Below are 18492 nucleotides of genomic sequence, written 5' to 3' on the forward strand. Positions count from 1 at the left end.
TCGGGTGCTTTGAGGACCGGAAGAAAAAGAATTGTAAGTGAAAGGGACTGGAAAAAAAAACTAATAAAAAGTTAAAAAACCAAAAATTAGATAAGTAAAGGGACTAGAAGAATAAAAAAATAATACAAACATCCTAAATAAAAATGGTATAATACAAGAGTCACTAGACGGGTTTAGCTTTTGAAATACTATTGATACATGATAAGGCATACAAATAAAATATTTTTTCTATTTCTTTTTTATTTTAATTTTAGTAATTTCAATAGTCAGGAATTCTTGACGATATCAAGCTGAAGCAACTTGTTTTTCCTGAACACCCCCCGCACATATTATCATCTATGAAACATTGGCATTATATTCTAACGAAGTGAATTATAACGTCTATTTATATATAACTTGTAGTGTGCGTGCCCATTATAAATCTTAATTCTACTTCTTTAAGTTGATTCAATTAGAAATCTGATCGCTTTTCAACTTCTAAAAACAAGATAGCAGCACTCGTATCAGCAATCACCTCTTGAAACGCCTAAAACAAACAACTTATTTTTTTTACTATAGTCGTATGAAAATCAGAACGAAATCTTAGTTCAAACTCACATGTATTACAAGTTCCCGTAGGTACAGAGAGCTACTAATCAAGCAGAAAGCGAATGAAACTTGAGCTGCCACATGAAGTCAGTATTCTATCAATAAGTATGGAAGCCTCTCTACAACAAATCATGCAACCGAAATCTTCAAGAAATGCCACTAGTTAATCTTACTTACAATCAGAAAATAAAAGGACATTTATGAAGTAATTGAATTTTATAAATTGTTTCATTCAACTAGTATTTTCAATTCCCTTGATAAAGATACTAGTTCTTACTGCATCTCGAATTGGCAAACACATCAGTATATCCTCACCGACATTTTCTGCTAGGTCACTGATTCTATCTAAATTCGAATGAGTAGACATTTTCTAGGGACGGGTATTGCTCTACAAATGAAGGTAGAAATGTTAATCAAATTAACTACTTTCTTCCAAATGAATCACTCAAAGATGGAAATCCTTTTATTCGGTATTCCTATTTGTAAGCATATTTGACAAGTTGCTTATTAATGATGCAAGTAACAATTTATCAAATGAAGGACTTAACACACAAATATAGTTTGATTTGCAGACCTGGAAACAATGATTTCATGAATACTGCTACTATAAATAAAATACGACTTATCAGTTAATTTTAAGGATTATGACGTTAAAAGTCTTACACAGTAACATAAGCACACATCAGAAAAATAGCATGAAAAGAAGAAGAAAAACTTCATGTTCATTTATTATCACTGCCACGCACGAGTGCTTCAAAAGAATTGAAGCCTCTTCGATGCATCATGAACGATCAACGAGAACCAAATAAGGATTATAAAATGATGCATAATAAAGGAAAGAATTAGCTGATGAAACATTACAGAATACAAATAACATTTGAATAAACCTTAAGAATCTAACACCAGACTCTATGTAAATCATCACAATTGACATGGAAACAAAAACAGCAGAATTTGCAACACACACATGTGCTAATTGATTCAAAAAACCAACCAATACCCTTCTGGAAAACAGAACAAAGGATGTTTTTATGAAACATTCAATTGTTTAGACATAAAACATAATCTAGGAAAATACACCATTTTAGTTACATTTGTTTTAACTTATGTAAATTTGGCAGTAAACAAATTAATTATAATGGAATAGTTCGACAGTATATAATGTATTTGCTATGATCGGCTTGTGCAAAATGAGTTCTATTTCAGTACTCCAACGTTCTTGTTTTAGAACTGCTTAAATAAAACCACCAAACCCCACAAACAAAATTACCATAAGAAGTTAAAGACAAACATGTTTTTGGTAAGACAAGAAAATGATTTGATTTTCAGGAAAAAACATCCTAACTTACACTACAATCATTCATCATCATATTGAGGATCTAGGAATAGAATTTCTGCTTTCTTAGATGAACGTTGAAATCGAGTTATCTCTTTCAAAATATTTAGTGCTTGTTTAGGTTCTGTTTCTTCGGAAGGCTGTATAATCATCTTTTCAAGTGCTACTGATTCAGCCAATAGAAACTTAATAAATTCTAGTTCAGGTTCTATTTCTGCGTTTGGGAGCGTCATCTTCACCACTCGAAGCTTTTTAAGTGCATTATCTAAGAGGCCTTCTACTTTTAAAAGTTCCGGAGCAAGAAGCGGGATTTCATCCGTATATGCAAAAGACTAAGAAAAAAACACATCAAACTTCAGTTTTGATGCAAAATATTAAACTTGAAGTACAAAGCAAGTGAACAAAATAGAAAATTACCTCAATCGCAAGAAACTGTAAGTTAAGAGAGCTCACAATCAAGCGAAGAACAACAGAGACATGTTCGGGATACCGAAAACACATTTCAGACAGGTTGAGAACTCTAAGACAATCAAGAGTAGCTGAAAGTTTTATCGGCACTGTTCGATCAATCAGGTACTTGAAGAAATTGCAAGAATAGAAAGCAAAAAGTTAGAATTTTCCAGCTAAATCAACAGTATAAAGTTGGCAAATTTTCTCTACAAAGTAGAAAAGAAAACTGGCTTACATCCACAAACTGATATCCGAGACGCAAGTGGTCGATGGCAGGCAGAGATTCGAAAAGCTTGGTCGGTTCAGAGGTCTTGGGTCCAGAAAAGTTATCAGCAGATGTACTATTACTGATTATAACTTTTGAAAGATGCAGACAAGTTTTCCTAAAACAAATAGCCTTAAAAGGACCATGGAAGTGAAAGTACTTGAGATAAGGAATGTCAATATCAAGGTCATCAATACCACTACAAGATTTTATAGAAAGTGTTTCAAGTAATGGGCATTTGGAGATAAAAGTTTCAAATAAATTGGTTTTAAAACGAACAGACTGAAACTTAAGAGAAATCAACGTAACAAATCCTTGAAATGCCAATGGAACTGTGAAAGAACAGCAGGTTAAGGTCAAGCGCCTCATTGTCACGCATGAGAACAGAAATGATGGCAACCGGTCGATATGGGAACTTCCTTCAATGTTTAAGAAAAATTCTTGAACATCTTTTTCGCTCAAATAAAGCATTAACCGGTCAATCTCAGAAAAACTGTCCAACGATGGAACATAAAAAGTAAAATTCATAATGGGTCCTTGATGAAGCAATAGAATGCTATAGATATCAAGAAAGAATTTAGTAATGCTAGGTTTTGTAGTAGAAGATCGCATTGACGTCTCATAAAAAGTATCGTCAAATACCAAATTGGGAAGATATCTCCACCTGAACCTCCATTTCTTTGACAAAATACTAGTCCCAACTGCTTCATGAATCGACAGACAACTTAGAATGTTATCTATGATATGATTCGGCAAGTTACTGATTCTATCCGATCTTGAGCTGTTATCAATCTTTTTGACCGGCTGGTTATCCTGAAAATCAAAATCAATCAACATTTTACGACCTGAACCAAGGCATACAGCCAGAGGGGGCATCCGACCCCGCAATTTCTTTTTCAATAAAAAACTCTTCAACTTTTTTATTTTTTTAGAAAATATAGTTATTTTTAAACACTTAGCCCCCTAAAAAAATTATGATTACATCCCCCATTTCACTAAAGCTGGTTCTGCCCTTGCAACCAGATGTAAATTAAAATAATATTAGGTTTTAAAACAAATTGTGGATTGTGATTAAGGAGTGAAAATTCAAGTCAAATGTTAGATAACAGCAACACTCACAAATTAATGGTTCTATCAAATGAGAGCAGAAACTGAACCGCTAACCATAATTAAATATAAAAAAAATGAAGCTCTAATTATAATGATAATAAGAAAACAGATAGAATTGGTTACCATAGTATAAATTTTTTCCCTTGCTTTGCTGCTTTACCAAACCTCTGATTATAGAGCAGTCGGAAGTGTTCAATGGATAGTGTGTTGAGAAGTTGAGAAGGTGAAGGGAGAAGGTTCAAATACGACCTTAATGTTTAACATGAAGTGCAGATATGACATTAATGTTTTTTTTTACTCAAAATTGCACCTGAACTCTTTAAGCACCGCCACTAACAAAAGGTCAAACTAGTTTGTAGATCTAAATTTTACTTTTTTTTATTTATTTAAGTGGCAATTTTCCCACTCTATTTATAAGTAATGGATGTGTTAATTAATTTTGTGGGTAAATTAGTCACGAACTTGGTAATTATAGAAATTAATCTCATTTGGGCAAATTAGCTTATAAGTTGAAGGGGAAAATTGCCAATTTAGGGAACAATTTGCTTACAAGTTGAGGAGGTAAACTGTTGCCCTATAATAAACAAGTTCATGACTAATAGTTGTGTTAATTGACCACTGTTTACAAGTTGAGAGGGCAAATTGCCATTTAAGTCTTTTTTATAAATTATGACTAAATCTTTTAATTGTTACAATTTGGTACAATTTCAAAGGTTTTTTTTACAGCTATATCCAAAAAGTTAAATTGTAAATTAAACATTTGCATCTTTTATGATCAATTACGACCAAATGTTTATAATGACTCTTTTTAGGTGTTAATAATATTTAAAATTCGTCCGTCGGTAATATCCGTCGGTAACCCCGGTAATTCTAGTAGTGCGTAAGTGATAAATAACACAAAAAATTGAATTTAGAAAATAAAATTTTAAATTTTAAAAACAATTACAAAAAAATTTCAAATTAGACATAATTATAAAAATTTATTCATAATTGATAGTAAATGCAAAAAGTTGCTCCACCTCATCATCTTCTTACTTTTTATTCATCGGTTTTTTCTTTTCTATTGCATGTCATTTTGACAACCTACCAAGCAAGCTTAATAAAAATATTTATACTAAATGTAAATAGATTGTTAAAATATTTGTACTAATTTTAAATAGATTGGTAGATCATAAACCCACCATGAAACAGAACAATGGCCATATTTGGTTCATGGAATAGGTACGGAATAGAAGCTATTCCGTATTGAATAGTTATTCCTTACTTTGGTTCATGGAATAGTAACTCAAAGGAATTGCTATTCCATAGGAATAACTATTCAATACGGAATAGCTTCTATTCCGTACCTATTCCATGGATCAAACATGGCCAATAAAGCAAAAAAGGAATGAAATACATCGTCAATTCAAGGATAATTCTCTTGAATAGGAGAGATGGTTATTACAAGCAACTCTAAGTATGAAACTATGAATATAATTTCTCCAACCATAATTGTAACTGCCACTATGAAAAACTCGGGTCACTTCTTCTTATAAGTTCACAGCAATTAGACTTATTTTCTTCTTGTATCCAACAATAGTTTTTTTTTCTAAAAAATTATTTGAATTTTTATGACAATATCTGTTGCTTTAATGTGTCTATTTGCAATTGTAAGAGAAAACGGAGAAATTATCTTGTACGTAAAAGGGAAGATTTATAGGATTATTAAAGATGGAGGCTATACACTTGGAGATTGATGACGGAAGACTACAAAGAACGGATATGGCTTTGACTGGATGTCGCATGCAAGCATTGCAAAATGATGTGCACTGGTAAAAAGCAATGCAATTGCAAAACGACGAGTTAATTATAGTTTGTAATAGTCACTGTAAGTAGTAGAATTCTACCAGGTAATGTAAAGAGTTAGTCTAAATAATAAATATGTAATTCTAACCTCGGAAAAAGAAGAAAAAAAAATATGCAAACTTATTATTTTATAATTACTAAAAAGAAGACGAGACACCATCTAGAAGGTGCATGTCTTAATTTTATTTAAATTTTATCATAAATGTTATATTTTATACAATCAATATATGCGAGACATGGAGAATGTTTTAAACAAATTTCCAAACGCAAAAGACGTTAATTTAATTTTTCAGGGTACAATTGAAACACAAAAATGCAAAATAGGGTAAAATTGACAAATTTTCAACGTCAGGGTATGATTGAAAAGGGGCTAAAAGGTCGGGGTTTTTTAAGACATTATGCCTTTTATATATTAGTAATTTGATATACTTTTTTAAGCATAGATGTAATGGATTTTATAATATTAGCCCCAAATTTAGCACAGCCAAGCCTATATAATCCATTGAGAGAAATATAAGTTTTAAATGAACAATCAGAAATGTGCAAATACTTAAAAAAACACAAAAGAACTTCTTAACTCTTGCCATGTTACATGTGAAGGACCAATACCTCTTTAACTAAAAAGTCTCAAAATGACCTAAAAACCACTAACTTGACGTAAACCCTTTTTCTTTTAATCAAAAGTCATGCTGAATGTTAGTATGCTACAAACTCAACTCTTTAACAGAGTAAGCTGGGATAATTAACATATATCTATCAAAACAAACATCAACTTAACAAATTTTTGAAATGCCCAGACAAGGTCAAGCGTCTCAATGTTGCACATGAAAACGCATACTAAAATACAATGAACCGCTTACCATAATTTCCAGTTTCCCCTTCCTTTGCTGCTTTACTTGTTTCTCTTCTTTGTGTGGATGCTTTAACAAACTTGTATATATAGATATAAAACAGTAAGAGTATTTGACGGATTGATGCGAGTTGAGAAGTTGAAAAGGTGAAACACAATACACAAGACAGTGGAACACGTTGGAAGTTCGAACAAAAGAAAAACATAGAAGGATATCAAATGTCCTTCCTTTCTCAATCATTGATCCTCTTGACTCTTCTCCTGCAACTAAAAATACTACAAGAAGCCGAACATTTCTGAATATAGCTTGAGATTATAAGCATGAATGTCAAGTGAGTAATGCCGTCATAGGCTATTAAAATTTAGCTCCAAAAAACAGATAAACATACTCAGTTTTGGTGATAATTCTAACCACATATGCATTCACATGCTAACTACTACAACAGCATCCGCAACAAATTTCTCACAAATGATTTGTGCATTAGGTGATGTACGGCGAAATTGAATAATCTCCTTCAATATTGCAAGTTGTTCGTCATTGGACATCCCTTCATGAGGCTGCAGAGATATTGTCTCAAGCACAGGTGATTTGGCTAACAAAAACTTGACAAACTCTACTTCAGGTCTACTACCGTTAAACTTTTGCAACTTTGCTTTCCGAAGTTGGTTTAAGGAGTACTCTGACTGCCCTTCAGCTTTTAAGAATTCTTCAGCTTCTTGTTCAGAAGGTTTAACAGCTTCTGAGCACATCTGAGAAAAGAACAAAACCAACAAAGTTGTTTGATATGTAAGATATACAAGCTTTACCCAAGACAAAAAGGCATATAAAAAATCTTCAATCTCTGAAAATACCTCAATTTGAAGGTTTTGCAAGTTAGGAGAGCTTCTAAGCAAGTGAAAAACAGATATGACTTCCTCCAAACTACTAAAGCATACATAAAAAGTTCTAATAGTTTTCAAGTGCATCAAAGGAGTTGGAAGCCTCGTCAACGCCTTGCACCAAGAGCCAAATAAGGATTTTAAAATGTTGTATAATAAAGGAAAGGGCACAACAAATGAAACAGTGGATTACCTCCAGAAAATAATCATCTACACTCAGGTACTTCAATGCAGGTAAACTATGTAGTACCCGAACAAAATCAGGTAATTTCAATACCTCAGATTTAGCTGAAATCCAATAAATTGACACTGTTGCAAGATGGGGCATATTTCTAAAGCGCAAAGTTCGGTAATAACCATTAAAATAAAGAAGTTTGAGTTTAGGACAACTGATATTAAGGCAAGAGATAGCTGAGCACGACTCCAACATCAGCTCTTCAAGTAACCAACAATTGCAGATAAAATCTTTATAGTTTGAAGGAAGTTGGACATCCTGAAGCTTTAGACTAATGAGTGTGCTAAAGCCTTTGAATGAAGGTGGAGGTGTGAGTACACACAAACCCAGAACAAGACATTTTAGATACAGACATGAAAAGAGGTATGAGGGCAATTTGTGAGGGGATCCAGATGAGATGCGAAGTTTGAAATCTTGAACACCTTTTCTAGACAGGAAAAGAATGAATCGGTCAATCTCAGGACAACTTTTCAATCCAGGAAAGGAGAGATCGAATGTATGAATTGGTCCAGAGTGAAGCAATAATACTTCATATATGGTAACGAGATGTTTATTAGTTTGCGATTCTTGACTTATCGGAGTAAAAGTAGTGTCGAATAGAAGTTGAGGAACATCTGCCCATTTGTTCCTCCATTTTCTTGACAAGATACTAGTTCTTACTGCATCTCGAATTGGCAACAACATGAGTATATTCTCAATGACATCTTCTGGTAAGTCACTGATTCTATCTAAATTTGAATGATTAACAGACATTGTCTTGGGACGGGTATTGCTCTGCAAATTGAAGGTACAAATATTAATAAACCTCAGATAAATTGAAGTTAAACTATTTAAATTTTAGGTAAGTAATTTCAAAATTGTTTTATTCTCATGAAATTTTGAGAACATGACTTTGAGTTGCATACTCAGACACAATGAGCCATAGTTGCAAGTGAGCAGATAAAAGTTAGAGTGACATGCAAACTGAGAGTTCCCACTGAAACTATCAAAACCATCGACTCTGGGTAAGTCCTCAAGCGGTCATTTCTTTGAACAATTTCTTCTACGAATAGCCGAAAAATTTGATCAAACGTCCCAAAATCAACAGCTAAACGTATCCGCCATCTAAAGCTTTGTTGGGAAGAGAAGAAAGTAAAGTAAAAAAAAGAAAATGAATGGACGGTAAAAAAAAGGTAAGGATTATGTTTAATTGTTAAAGATAATAAAATAAAATATGAATTTATAAAAATATTCAGTTAAATATAAATTCACACTCCAATTTGGTGGGTTGTATTATGAGAATAGAGTAAGGTTGAATAAAAATCAAACCAAACTAAAAAAATCAAACCAAATCTTGTTTGGTTCAGTTATGCGGTGGCGCTTACCATGACCTTTATGCCCCAAAATGTCTCTCGCGTCGTTTTCTGGTCAGTTGCCATTCAAAAAAAAATGACGTCACGTCATCTGTCACGTCACCAAAAGTTCAAAACAAATAAAACATGCAAAATACCCTTAAAACTATTAAAATTTAATTTAAAAAAGTTAAAAACCAAATCCAAACAAACCCACCTAAACCCAACCACTCAACGCCTAACACCACTCACCGATTTCCGGCCGCCGTGTTCTTTTTCCTGCAGTCTTCTCCAGAATAGATATGTTCTTTCCATGGAAAAATGTTAGGAGAAGACTGCCTAAAAAAAATTGGCGGTCAGTAGAAGCGGTGGCCGAAAAACGGTGGGTGAGAGTTAGGGGTTGTTGGGTTGGGTCAAATTTTTATTTTTTTTAATTAAATTTTGATAATTTTAGAGGTATTTTGGATGTTTTGTGAACTTTTGGTAACAGATGAGGTGGCGCCATCAATTGTTTTTTTTTGGAATTACATCTAACAAAAAAACGGTGTATTTTTAGGACATAAAGACCATGGTGAGCGCCGGCACATAATTTAGAGCGGTCTTTAAAACTCTTTACTGTAAGGTATGCCAAAGGTTATAGGCTGTGTGTGATTATTATGGTTTTTACACTAAAAATGAACCTAAACTCTCTAAAAACGGTTTTAGACACCCCCATTAATAAAAGATCAAACTACTTTTTTTAAATTTAGATTTTTGCATTTTTTATTAATTAGTATTAATTTTTATAATTTTTATAATTATGTTCAATTTCAATAATTTTTTGAATAATTATAGCCAAAATTTTAATTTATATTTTTTAAATTCAAATATTTACTCCTTTTGTCAATTGCAATCAAATTTTCATAATAATTTTTTTATGAAGTGAACAATATTTTAAATTAGCCAAACCCTAAAAAATACCAGACTTTTGCGATTAAAGTTTTGGACATAATATAAGAAAAAAAAAATTTAAATTGAATATAATTATGAAAATAAAAAAAGATTATTCGTAATTAAAAAAATATAAAAATTTAAGTTTAAAAAATAGTTAAACATCTTAACTTGATTGAAATAAAGCTAATAAGACAACAAAAAAATAGATATCTATTGCTCCACCTCATCATCTTCTTACTTTTTTTATTCGTAAGACTTTTTTCTTTTCTGTTGCATGTCATTTTAAATGTAAATAGATTGTTGAAATATTTTTAGTAAATGTAAATAGATAGTTAGATCATAGTCCCACCATGAAACATAAGCTATAAAGCAAAGAAAAAAGGCTTAATATATAGTTTGACCTCTGAACTTGTACCCTTTTACCCATCTAACCCCTAAACTTAACGTCTCACCTATCGAACCTATGAACTTGTTAAATAATCCGATTTGACCCCTGAACTTGATAAATATGCAAATATTGAACCCTTCGTGTCCACCTGTCACTTGAAACGTTCTAGAAAAAATTGTGTACGGAGGGGTTCAATGTTTACGTATTTATCAAGTTCGGGGGTCAAATCGGGTTATTTAACAAGTTCAGGGGTTCAATAGGTGAGACGTTAAGTTTGGAGGTTAGATGGGTAAAAGGGTACAAGTTCAGGGGTCAAACTATGTATTAAACCAAGAAAAAAGGGGTATTTAGGCTACATCATCAAATCAAGAAAAAAATTAAGTTGCAGTCTAGTACGTTATTAGAAGCAACTTTAAGTTTATATTATAAAGTGTGTTTGATTGAGAAGACCATTTATTATGGGCTAAATCTGTTTTGGGATTCCTAAATTATATGACTTTTAATTATCTGGTCTCTCATTTTTACTTTTATTTTCTATAGTCCTTAAATTTCTATTTTTTTTGATAAATTGGATCCTTTTAAGGGACTAGAGAAGGACCCGTTACTGAAAATAGTAATAATTGAAGGGTTAATTCTATAAAAAATCATGAACATTACACGAAATTTCATTTTAATCACGACTTTTAAAAGTTGTTATATAAAACCATGACCTTTCATTTTTTTTCAAATCTATCACCAATTATTTTCCGGTGTATTTTTACCTTTTTTTTTTTTTCAAATTAGCCGGATTCCGGTTGCCACGTCTGCAAAAATACACTAAAAATGAAACTTTGTGTAAAGGTCGCGATTTTTATAAAATTAACCCATAATTTAATGTATTAGTAATTTGGTATTCTTTTTAAGCAAGGAGTAATGAATTTTATAATATCAGCCCCAAATTCAACACAGCCAAACCTATATATAATCCATTTGAACGAAATATAAGTTTTAAATGAACAATCAGAAATATGCAAATACTAAAAAGACACTAAAGTATATATATAAAAAAACTCTTGCCACGTTACATGCGAAGGACAAATGCCTCTTTTACTACAAAGTCCTAAAATGACATAAAATCCACTAATTTGGCCTAAACCCTTTTTCTTTTAATCAAAAGTCATGCTGAATGTTAGTATGCTACAAACTCAACTCTGTTATCTTTAACAGAGTAAGCTGGGATACTCAACATATATGTATCAAAACAAACATCAACTTAACAAATTCTTGAAATGCCCATGCAACTGTGAAAATACAAGAGGACAAGGTCAGGCGTCTCAATGTCACCCATGAAACTGGGTTCTATCAAATAGAGGATCTAACAAATACATGAAAACACACACTAAAATACAATGAACCATAGTTTCCAGTTTCCCCTTCCTTAATTTGCTGCTTTAATTACTTGTTTCTCTTCTTTGTGTTGATGCTTTAACAAACTTCAATAGATATAAAGCAGTAAAGAGTATCTGACAGATTGCTGTGAGTTGAGAAGTTGAAAAGGTGAAACACAATACACAAGACAGTGGAACACATTGGAAGTTCGAACTAAAGAAAAACATAGAAGGATATCAAAAGTACTTCCTTTCTCAATCATTGATCCTCTTGACTCTCCTCCTGCAACTAAAAATACTACAAAAAGCCGAACATTTCTGAAATATAGCTTGAGATTATAAGCATGAATGCCAAGTGAGTAATGCCGTCATAGGCTATTAAAACTTTGCTCCAAAAAACTGTTAAACATACTCAGTTTTGGTGATAATTCTAACCACATATGCATTCACATGTTAACTACTACATCAGCAAACTCGGCAACAAATTTCTCACAAATGATTTGTGCATTGGGTGATGTACGGCGAAATTGAATCATCTCCTCCAATATTGCAAGTTTTTTGTCATTGGATATCCCTGAATGTGGCTGCAAAGATATTTTCCCGAGAACAGGTGATTTGGCTAACAGAAACTTGACAAACTCTATTTCCGGCCTGCTACCGTTAAAATTTTGCAACTTCACTCCTTGAAGATGGTTTAAGGAGTAATCGGACTGCCCTTCAGCTTTTAAGAGCTCTTCAGCATCCAAGAGTTCAAAAGGTTCAACAGCTTCTGAATAAAACTGAAGAGAAGAATAAAACCAATAAAAGTTGTTTGATAAATAAGACATACAAGCTTACTGAAGACAAAAAGGCATATCAAAAGGCTTCGATCTCCGTAAATACCTCTATTTGAAGGTTTTGCAAGTTAGGAGAGCTTCTAAGCAAGTGAAAAACAGATGTGACTTCCTCCAATTTACTAAAGGATACATAAAAAGTTCTAATAGTTTTCAAGTGTTCCAAAGGAGTTGGAAGCCTCTTCAATGCGTTATGAACGACCAAACTCTTGCAACAAGAACCAAATAAGGATTTAAGATGCTTTATAAGAAAGGAAAGAACATAACAAATGAAACAGTGAATTACCTTCAGAAAATAATCATCTACACTCAGGTACTTCAATGCAGGTAAATTATGTAGCAGCAGTCCCTGAACTTTCAATCCCTCGGATTTAACATCAATCACATAAATTGACACTGTTGCAAGATGAGGCATATTTCTTATGCGCAAAGTTTGGTAAGAGCCATTAAAATAAAGAAGTTTTAGTTTAGGACAGCTGATCTCAAGGCAAGAGATATCTGAGCAGTCATCCAACATCAGCTCTTCGAGTGACCAACAATTGCAGATAAAGTTTTTAAAGTTTGAAGGAAGTTGGACATTCAGAAGTTTTAAACGAATGAGTGTACGAAATCCTTGGAATTTAGTTGGAGGTGTGAGTATACACAAACTCAGACACAGATATTTTAGATCCAAACATGAAAAGAGGTATGAAGGCAATTTGTGGGAGTTTCCAGTTGAGATGCAAAGCTTCAAATCTTGAACACCTTTTCTAGACAGGAAATGAATCAACCGGTCAATTTCAGGACAACTTTTCAATCCAGGAAAGGAGAGAGTGAATTTATGAATTGGTCCAGAGTGAAGTAATAAGACTTCATATACGGTAACGAGATGTTTATTAGTTTGTGAAACCTGCCTCATCGGTGTAAAGGTAGTGTCAAATATAAGTTGAGGAGCATCTGCCCATTTGTTCCTCCAGTTTTTTGACAATATACTAGTTCTTACTGCATCTCGAATTGGCAAACACATCACTACTTTCTCAAGGACATTTTCTGGCAAGTCGCTGATTCTATCTAAGTCTGAATGATGAACGGACATTTTCCTGGGACGGGTATTGCGCTACAAATTGAAGGTAAAAATATCAGTACAGGTTACTTATTGATGATGCGAGTAAATATTATAAGATGATGGATAACACAAACATATAATTCTTTTTGCATATCCAGAAATAATGATTTCATGAATACTGCTATTGTAAACAAAATAAGATAATAAGTATCTTATAAGCACTTTTTAGTTACTTAGGAAGGAATAAGACTATAAACTTACAATCACACTGAAGAAAAATGGCACAAAAAAAAAACTTAATGTTTATTTTACATACAGCATGAAAACAAATGAAAGAAAGACCCCAATTAAATTTTAGCTAAACTATTTAGTTCTAAATTTTAGGTCAGTAATTTCAAAAATTCTCTTTCACATAAAGTTCTTAATTTTGAGAATTTATAACTTCATGTTGCACCCAGAAACGATGAACAAAACAAGAAAAAGTATACAGCAGGCACTTTTTAATCTGTAATTGTTAAACAGAAACATAGCTACACATTCAAGAAAATTGACACAAAAACAAAAAAGCAATAAACTTTATGCACATGCAACAACAACAGAGACTGAAATAGAAGGAAAACCCTTAAATCAGATCAAACCAAAGATGAAAGAAAAACCATCAAAGATTAACATCATATTCAACAAAAATGGCACAAAAATAAGAAAAAGCAAACAACTTTATGAACATGCAACAACAACAAACAAAGATGAAAGAAAAACCTGAAATCAAACCAAACAAAATCATTTTGAAACATAGACATATAAGATTAACATCATTCATACCTTAGCCATAGCTGTAGCTCGGCTGATAAAATAAGCAGAAACTTAGAGTGACGGTCTGAATTCAGTAAGCAGAAGTTTCTGGTTAAGTATCCACTGACAGACTGAAGTCGGTCAGCAATGCATAGAGGTTTTCATTGTGCCTTCTAATGGGCCGTGGACCTGTGTTTTCCAACATTGGAAACCGAATTGGCCTCGGTTGGTTGTGCGGAATGCCCAAAAGAGGGGAGATACGTGGGGAGAGCATCGGCCGGTTCGGTTCGGTTTTCAAAAGTCCAAAACCGACGGTGTCATACTATATAATATTCGAAACCAAACCGTTATAAAATTGACCAAAAACCGAAAATAAATTTCATTGAAATATTTAGTCGGTTCGGTTTGGTGTCAACTTTTTGTATCGGTTTGGTGTCAATTTTAATAACGAAGTCTTAAATGATGTAAAAACCACAAACTTTGGCTTCAACCGTTGTTTTTTAAACTGATGTTTAATGTTAGTATGTTACAAACTCATTTCTTTAACAAAATGAGCATATGATGGAAACCACGACACTCTGTTTTGGTTTGATTCTATTCACATATACATTCACATACTAACTATATCATCATCGTACTCTTCAACAAATTTCTCACAAATGATTTCTGCATTAGTTGATGCACGCCGAAATCGAATTATCTCCATTAATATTGCAAGTTGTTTGTCATTGGACGTCCCTTCATGAGGCTGCAGAGATATTGTCTCAAGCACAGGTGATTTGGCTAACAGAAACTTGACAAACTCTACTTCCGGTCTACTACCGTTGAACTTTTGCAACTTTACTTTCCGAAGTTGGTTTAACGAGTACTTTGACTGCCCTTCAACTTTTAAGAGTTGTTCAGCTTCTAAGAGTTCAACAGGTTTAATGGCATAGGCTCCTGCTTCTGGATACATCTGAAGAGGAGTAAAACCATCACAACTGTTTGAAATATAAGACACACACCAAAGACAAAAGATAATATTAAAAAAAGCATCAATTTCTGTAAATACCTCAATTTGAAGGTCTTGCAAGTTAGGGGAGCTTCTAAGCAAGTGAAAAACAGATGTGACTTCCTCCAATTTAGTAAAGGATACGAAATAAATTATAATACTTTTCAAGTGCTTCAAAGGGGTTGGAAGCCCGACCAAGGTCTAGCATCAAGAACCAAATTTTACAATGTTGTATAATAAAGGAAAGAACATAATGAATGAAACAATGAATTACCTTCAGAAAATAATAATCCACACTCAGGTACTTCAATGCAGGTAAACTATGTAGTACCTGAACCAAATCAGGTATTTTCATTCCCTCGGATTTAGCTTCAATTTCATAAATTGACACTGCTGCAAGATGAGGCATATTTTTAAAGCACAAAGTTTGGTAAGAACCAATATAATAAAGGAGTTTGAGTTTAGGGCAATTGATCTCAAGACGAGAGAGATCTGTGCATGAATCCAACATCAACTCTTCGAGTAAGCAACAGTTAGAGATAAAATCCTTAAAGTTCTGAGGAAACTGAACTTCCTGAAGCTTTAGAGTAATGAGTGTGCTAAATCCTTTGAATGTAGGTGGAGGAGTAAATATGCACGAACGCAGACTCAGATGTTTTAATTGCAAACATGAAAAAAGGTACGAAGGCAATTTGTGCAGGGATCCGATTGAGATGCAAAGTTTGAATTCTCGAACACCTTTTCTAGACAGGAAAAGAACCAACCGGTCAATCTCAAGACAGCTTCTCAATCCAGGAAAGGAGAGAGTGAACTTATGTATTGGACCAGAGTGAAGTAATAACACTTCATAAATGGTCATCAAAAGTTTATTGATTTGTGTTCGCTGTGTTGTCGGTGCAAAAGTAGTGTCGAATATAAGCTGAGGAGCATCTTCCCATTTGTTCCTCCATTTTTTTGACAAGCTACTAGTTCGTACTGCATCTCGAATTGGCAAGCACAAGAGTATATTCTCAAGGACATTTTCTGGTAAGTCACTGATCCTATCTAAAGTTGAATGACGAACGGACATTTTCGTGGGACGGGTATTGCTCTGCAAATTGAAGGTAAAAATATTAATTGAATTAACTACTCTCTTCCAAATGTATCAACCAAAGGTGGAAATCCTTTGATTTGCATATCCAGAAACAATGATTTCATGACTATTGCAAACAAAACAGGAAATAATTTATTGTAAAGTTGAATGTGTATTTATGTTTAGGGTTTCACATGCAACAGGAACAGAGAGAAAAGGGAATGGAAAACCTCAAATTATTTAGCTATAAATATTTGTTTCTAAATTTTAGGTCAGAATTTTAGATTGCATTTTCTCATAAAGTTGTTATATTTTGAGAGCATAATTTGATTTGCATACCCAGAAACAATTAACAAAAAAATGTAAGAACTTTTTATTTAATTTTGAAAGAAAAAAACAAAACAAAATGAGCAAAGATTTGGAAATTTACCTTAGCCATAGTTGTAAGAAGAAGCTTAGACTGAATTCACCAGACTCAGAGTTCCCACTTACCTTTGGTTTCCATGTGTTTGCGTTTCGGCTGTATTTTGAGTTTTTTCAACGAAAATTTACACCTCTATTATTAAAATATTAAATAATTACAAAAATAGGGTGGAGATTTTCGCACTCCACCCATTTATAATAGCACTCCAAATTTTAACAAATAGACTAATATATGACTAATATATCCTCATGATATTGGTGTCTGCTGATTTGCTGTTTTTGATTACCGGCCCCTTCGAATACAACTATTTCTTCATATTGTATATTAATTTTTTATTCATAATTTTAATTCTTCTAAATATGTGCATATAAGTCAATTATATTATTGTTTTTTAATACTAAACTAATTCCATTATACTTCGATTATATAATTTTTATGTATGTAAATTATTTAAAGCTATCGTCATTTATTCAAAACAGTTGATTTATATTCATTAATTACTAAATCAATTTATTTTTAGAAAAATATTATCAAGTCTATTATATTTAAAATGTATTACTATTGAAAATTATAACATAAATATGATGATTTACGTTTTAGTATTGAAAACAAGAAGTACCATGTTATTTTTTGAAATATTTTATTTTTTTAAGTAAAAATTTAATTACTAAAAAAATAATTCATAGGTGATGCAGTCTCATTACCAACGGATCAAGTTCGTAATCTGTCTTTAATTGTTGTCGGTGCAATCCGTCACTATTTGCCGAATTGTTTTTCTATTTAGTAATCTATTTACTGACAGGAATATTGACCACGTTTAGTTTTTCAAAAATTTATCGGTACACAAGTTACCGAAGAAGTTTTTATAAATTATCAACGTATTTATCTGTTGGTGATTACATTGTTTTTAGTAGTGCCAGTTAAAAAGAAAAACAGTAGTTATTTAATTATTTCTATATAATTGAGTAAAACAATAATTCTCTTCGTTGTATAATAGTAAATTATTTTTATTCATTTGAAAACATATAATTTTTTTTTCTAAAATCATTTTACAATTTTTTTTCTTTAAAATATGTCCTTATTTATATTACATTGATATGAATTAAAAAATTTAAATATTAAAAATAGTCAATTTTTTTAAATTAAAATATCATATTAAGAATGTACCATTTAATTGTTAAAATATATACATCTTAACTAATATGAATTTAATTAACTATTGTAGAATGGTGAGAATAATATATACTTATAATTTAAGTAATAATTAATAGAATTCATCAAAAAAAAGTAATAATTAATAGAAACCAGTAAACTAGATAATTAAGTATGAGTTTCAAATTCAAGAATTGGATTAGAAGTCATTATCATGTTGTAAGAGGGTAAATTAGCCTTTTTGAAATTAGTTGGAGCGCTGTTATCAGCTCTTGGAGCGCGAAAATCCGTATTCCAAAAATAAGGAGTATATCAGTATTGTTCTTATAATTGCAACATTTTCCTTTTATAAAATTACTATTCGCTCATATTTTTCAGAGATGAGAAGCAACATTTTTTTACTGCTCATATTTATATAATCCATATATTTTTATATTTGGCTAATCTTTATAATTGAATCTCATAAAATCAGTGACGAAGCCAGCCTAAAATTGAGCCAGGGCACAAATTTAATTTTAAAAAAATTAAAATATCAATATTGTGTAAAATATAATCAAAATGTATAATTATTAAAAAATTAATATAAAATAAAATAAAGAGTAATAG

The 18492-nt window shown here is 32.1% G+C and overlaps 4 protein-coding genes across 6 annotated transcripts; all 4 read right to left on the bottom strand.

The window, feature by feature from the left end:
• Positions 1-1284: 1284 nt before the first annotated feature.
• On the bottom strand, positions 1285-6779 carry LOC126673981 (F-box/FBD/LRR-repeat protein At1g13570-like). 2 transcript variants are annotated; one of them, XM_050368318.2, is made up of 4 exons: positions 6455-6779; positions 2610-3452; positions 2342-2500; positions 1285-2256 (listed from the first exon to the last, which is right to left on the bottom strand). In XM_050368318.2, the coding sequence occupies exons 1-4, from the start codon at positions 6683-6685 to the stop codon at positions 1945-1947; spliced, it is 1545 nt and encodes a 514-aa protein (XP_050224275.1). In that variant the 5' UTR covers positions 6686-6779; the 3' UTR covers positions 1285-1944. The 2 variants fall into 2 exon arrangements, with proteins under 2 accessions (XP_050224275.1, XP_050224276.1); XM_050368319.2 differs by lacking the exon at positions 6455-6779 and adding an exon at positions 3873-4922.
• On the bottom strand, positions 6778-8704 carry LOC126672844 (F-box/FBD/LRR-repeat protein At1g13570-like). The gene is made up of 4 exons (XM_050366796.2): positions 8450-8704; positions 7517-8332; positions 7297-7437; positions 6778-7194 (listed from the first exon to the last, which is right to left on the bottom strand). Exons 1-4 carry the CDS (start codon positions 8459-8461, stop codon positions 6868-6870), a joined length of 1296 nt encoding a protein of 431 aa, XP_050222753.1. The 5' UTR covers positions 8462-8704; the 3' UTR covers positions 6778-6867.
• Positions 8705-11933: 3229 nt separating this feature from the next.
• On the bottom strand, positions 11934-14643 carry LOC126673988 (F-box/FBD/LRR-repeat protein At1g13570-like). Of its 2 annotated transcripts, XM_050368327.2 has the most exons (4): positions 14278-14643; positions 12697-13506; positions 12460-12618; positions 11934-12356 (listed from the first exon to the last, which is right to left on the bottom strand). In XM_050368327.2, the coding sequence occupies exons 1-4, from the start codon at positions 14284-14286 to the stop codon at positions 12024-12026; spliced, it is 1311 nt and encodes a 436-aa protein (XP_050224284.1). In that variant the 5' UTR covers positions 14287-14643; the 3' UTR covers positions 11934-12023. The 2 variants fall into 2 exon arrangements, with proteins under 2 accessions (XP_050224284.1, XP_050224285.1); XM_050368328.2 differs by lacking the exon at positions 12460-12618.
• Positions 14644-14726: 83 nt separating this feature from the next.
• Positions 14727-16885, bottom strand: LOC126673987 (F-box/FBD/LRR-repeat protein At1g13570-like). The gene is made up of 4 exons (XM_050368326.2): positions 16741-16885; positions 15513-16328; positions 15299-15439; positions 14727-15202 (listed from the first exon to the last, which is right to left on the bottom strand). The coding sequence occupies exons 1-4, from the start codon at positions 16747-16749 to the stop codon at positions 14858-14860; spliced, it is 1311 nt and encodes a 436-aa protein (XP_050224283.1). The 5' UTR covers positions 16750-16885; the 3' UTR covers positions 14727-14857.
• Positions 16886-18492: the final 1607 nt, after the last annotated feature.

Source organism: Mercurialis annua, linkage group LG3, assembly GCF_937616625.2.
Source record: "Mercurialis annua linkage group LG3, ddMerAnnu1.2, whole genome shotgun sequence".
NCBI classification, from domain to species: domain Eukaryota; kingdom Viridiplantae; phylum Streptophyta; class Magnoliopsida; order Malpighiales; family Euphorbiaceae; genus Mercurialis; species Mercurialis annua.

Coding starts and splice junctions, on each gene's coding strand:
- LOC126673981 (XM_050368318.2), bottom strand. CDS start 6,685: ATGATTGAGAAAGGAAGGACATTTGATATCCTTCTATGTTTTTCTTTT. Junction 3,453..6,454: donor AGGGGAAACTGGAAATTATG/GTAAGCGGTTCA, acceptor TTTGATTTTCAG/GATAACCAGCCGGTCAAAAA. Junction 2,501..2,609: donor TCGGATATCAGTTTGTGGAT/GTAAGCCAGTTT, acceptor AATTTCTTCAAG/TACCTGATTGATCGAACAGT.
- LOC126672844 (XM_050366796.2), bottom strand. Junction 7,438..7,516: donor TAGATGATTATTTTCTGGAG/GTAATCCACTGT, acceptor TCTTGGTGCAAG/GCGTTGACGAGGCTTCCAAC. Junction 7,195..7,296: donor TGCAAAACCTTCAAATTGAG/GTATTTTCAGAG, acceptor TTCTTTTCTCAG/ATGTGCTCAGAAGCTGTTAA.
- LOC126673988 (XM_050368327.2), bottom strand. Junction 12,619..12,696: donor TAGATGATTATTTTCTGAAG/GTAATTCACTGT, acceptor TCTTGTTGCAAG/AGTTTGGTCGTTCATAACGC. Junction 12,357..12,459: donor TGCAAAACCTTCAAATAGAG/GTATTTACGGAG, acceptor TCTTCTCTTCAG/TTTTATTCAGAAGCTGTTGA.
- LOC126673987 (XM_050368326.2), bottom strand. Junction 15,440..15,512: donor TGGATTATTATTTTCTGAAG/GTAATTCATTGT, acceptor TCTTGATGCTAG/ACCTTGGTCGGGCTTCCAAC. Junction 15,203..15,298: donor TGCAAGACCTTCAAATTGAG/GTATTTACAGAA, acceptor ACTCCTCTTCAG/ATGTATCCAGAAGCAGGAGC.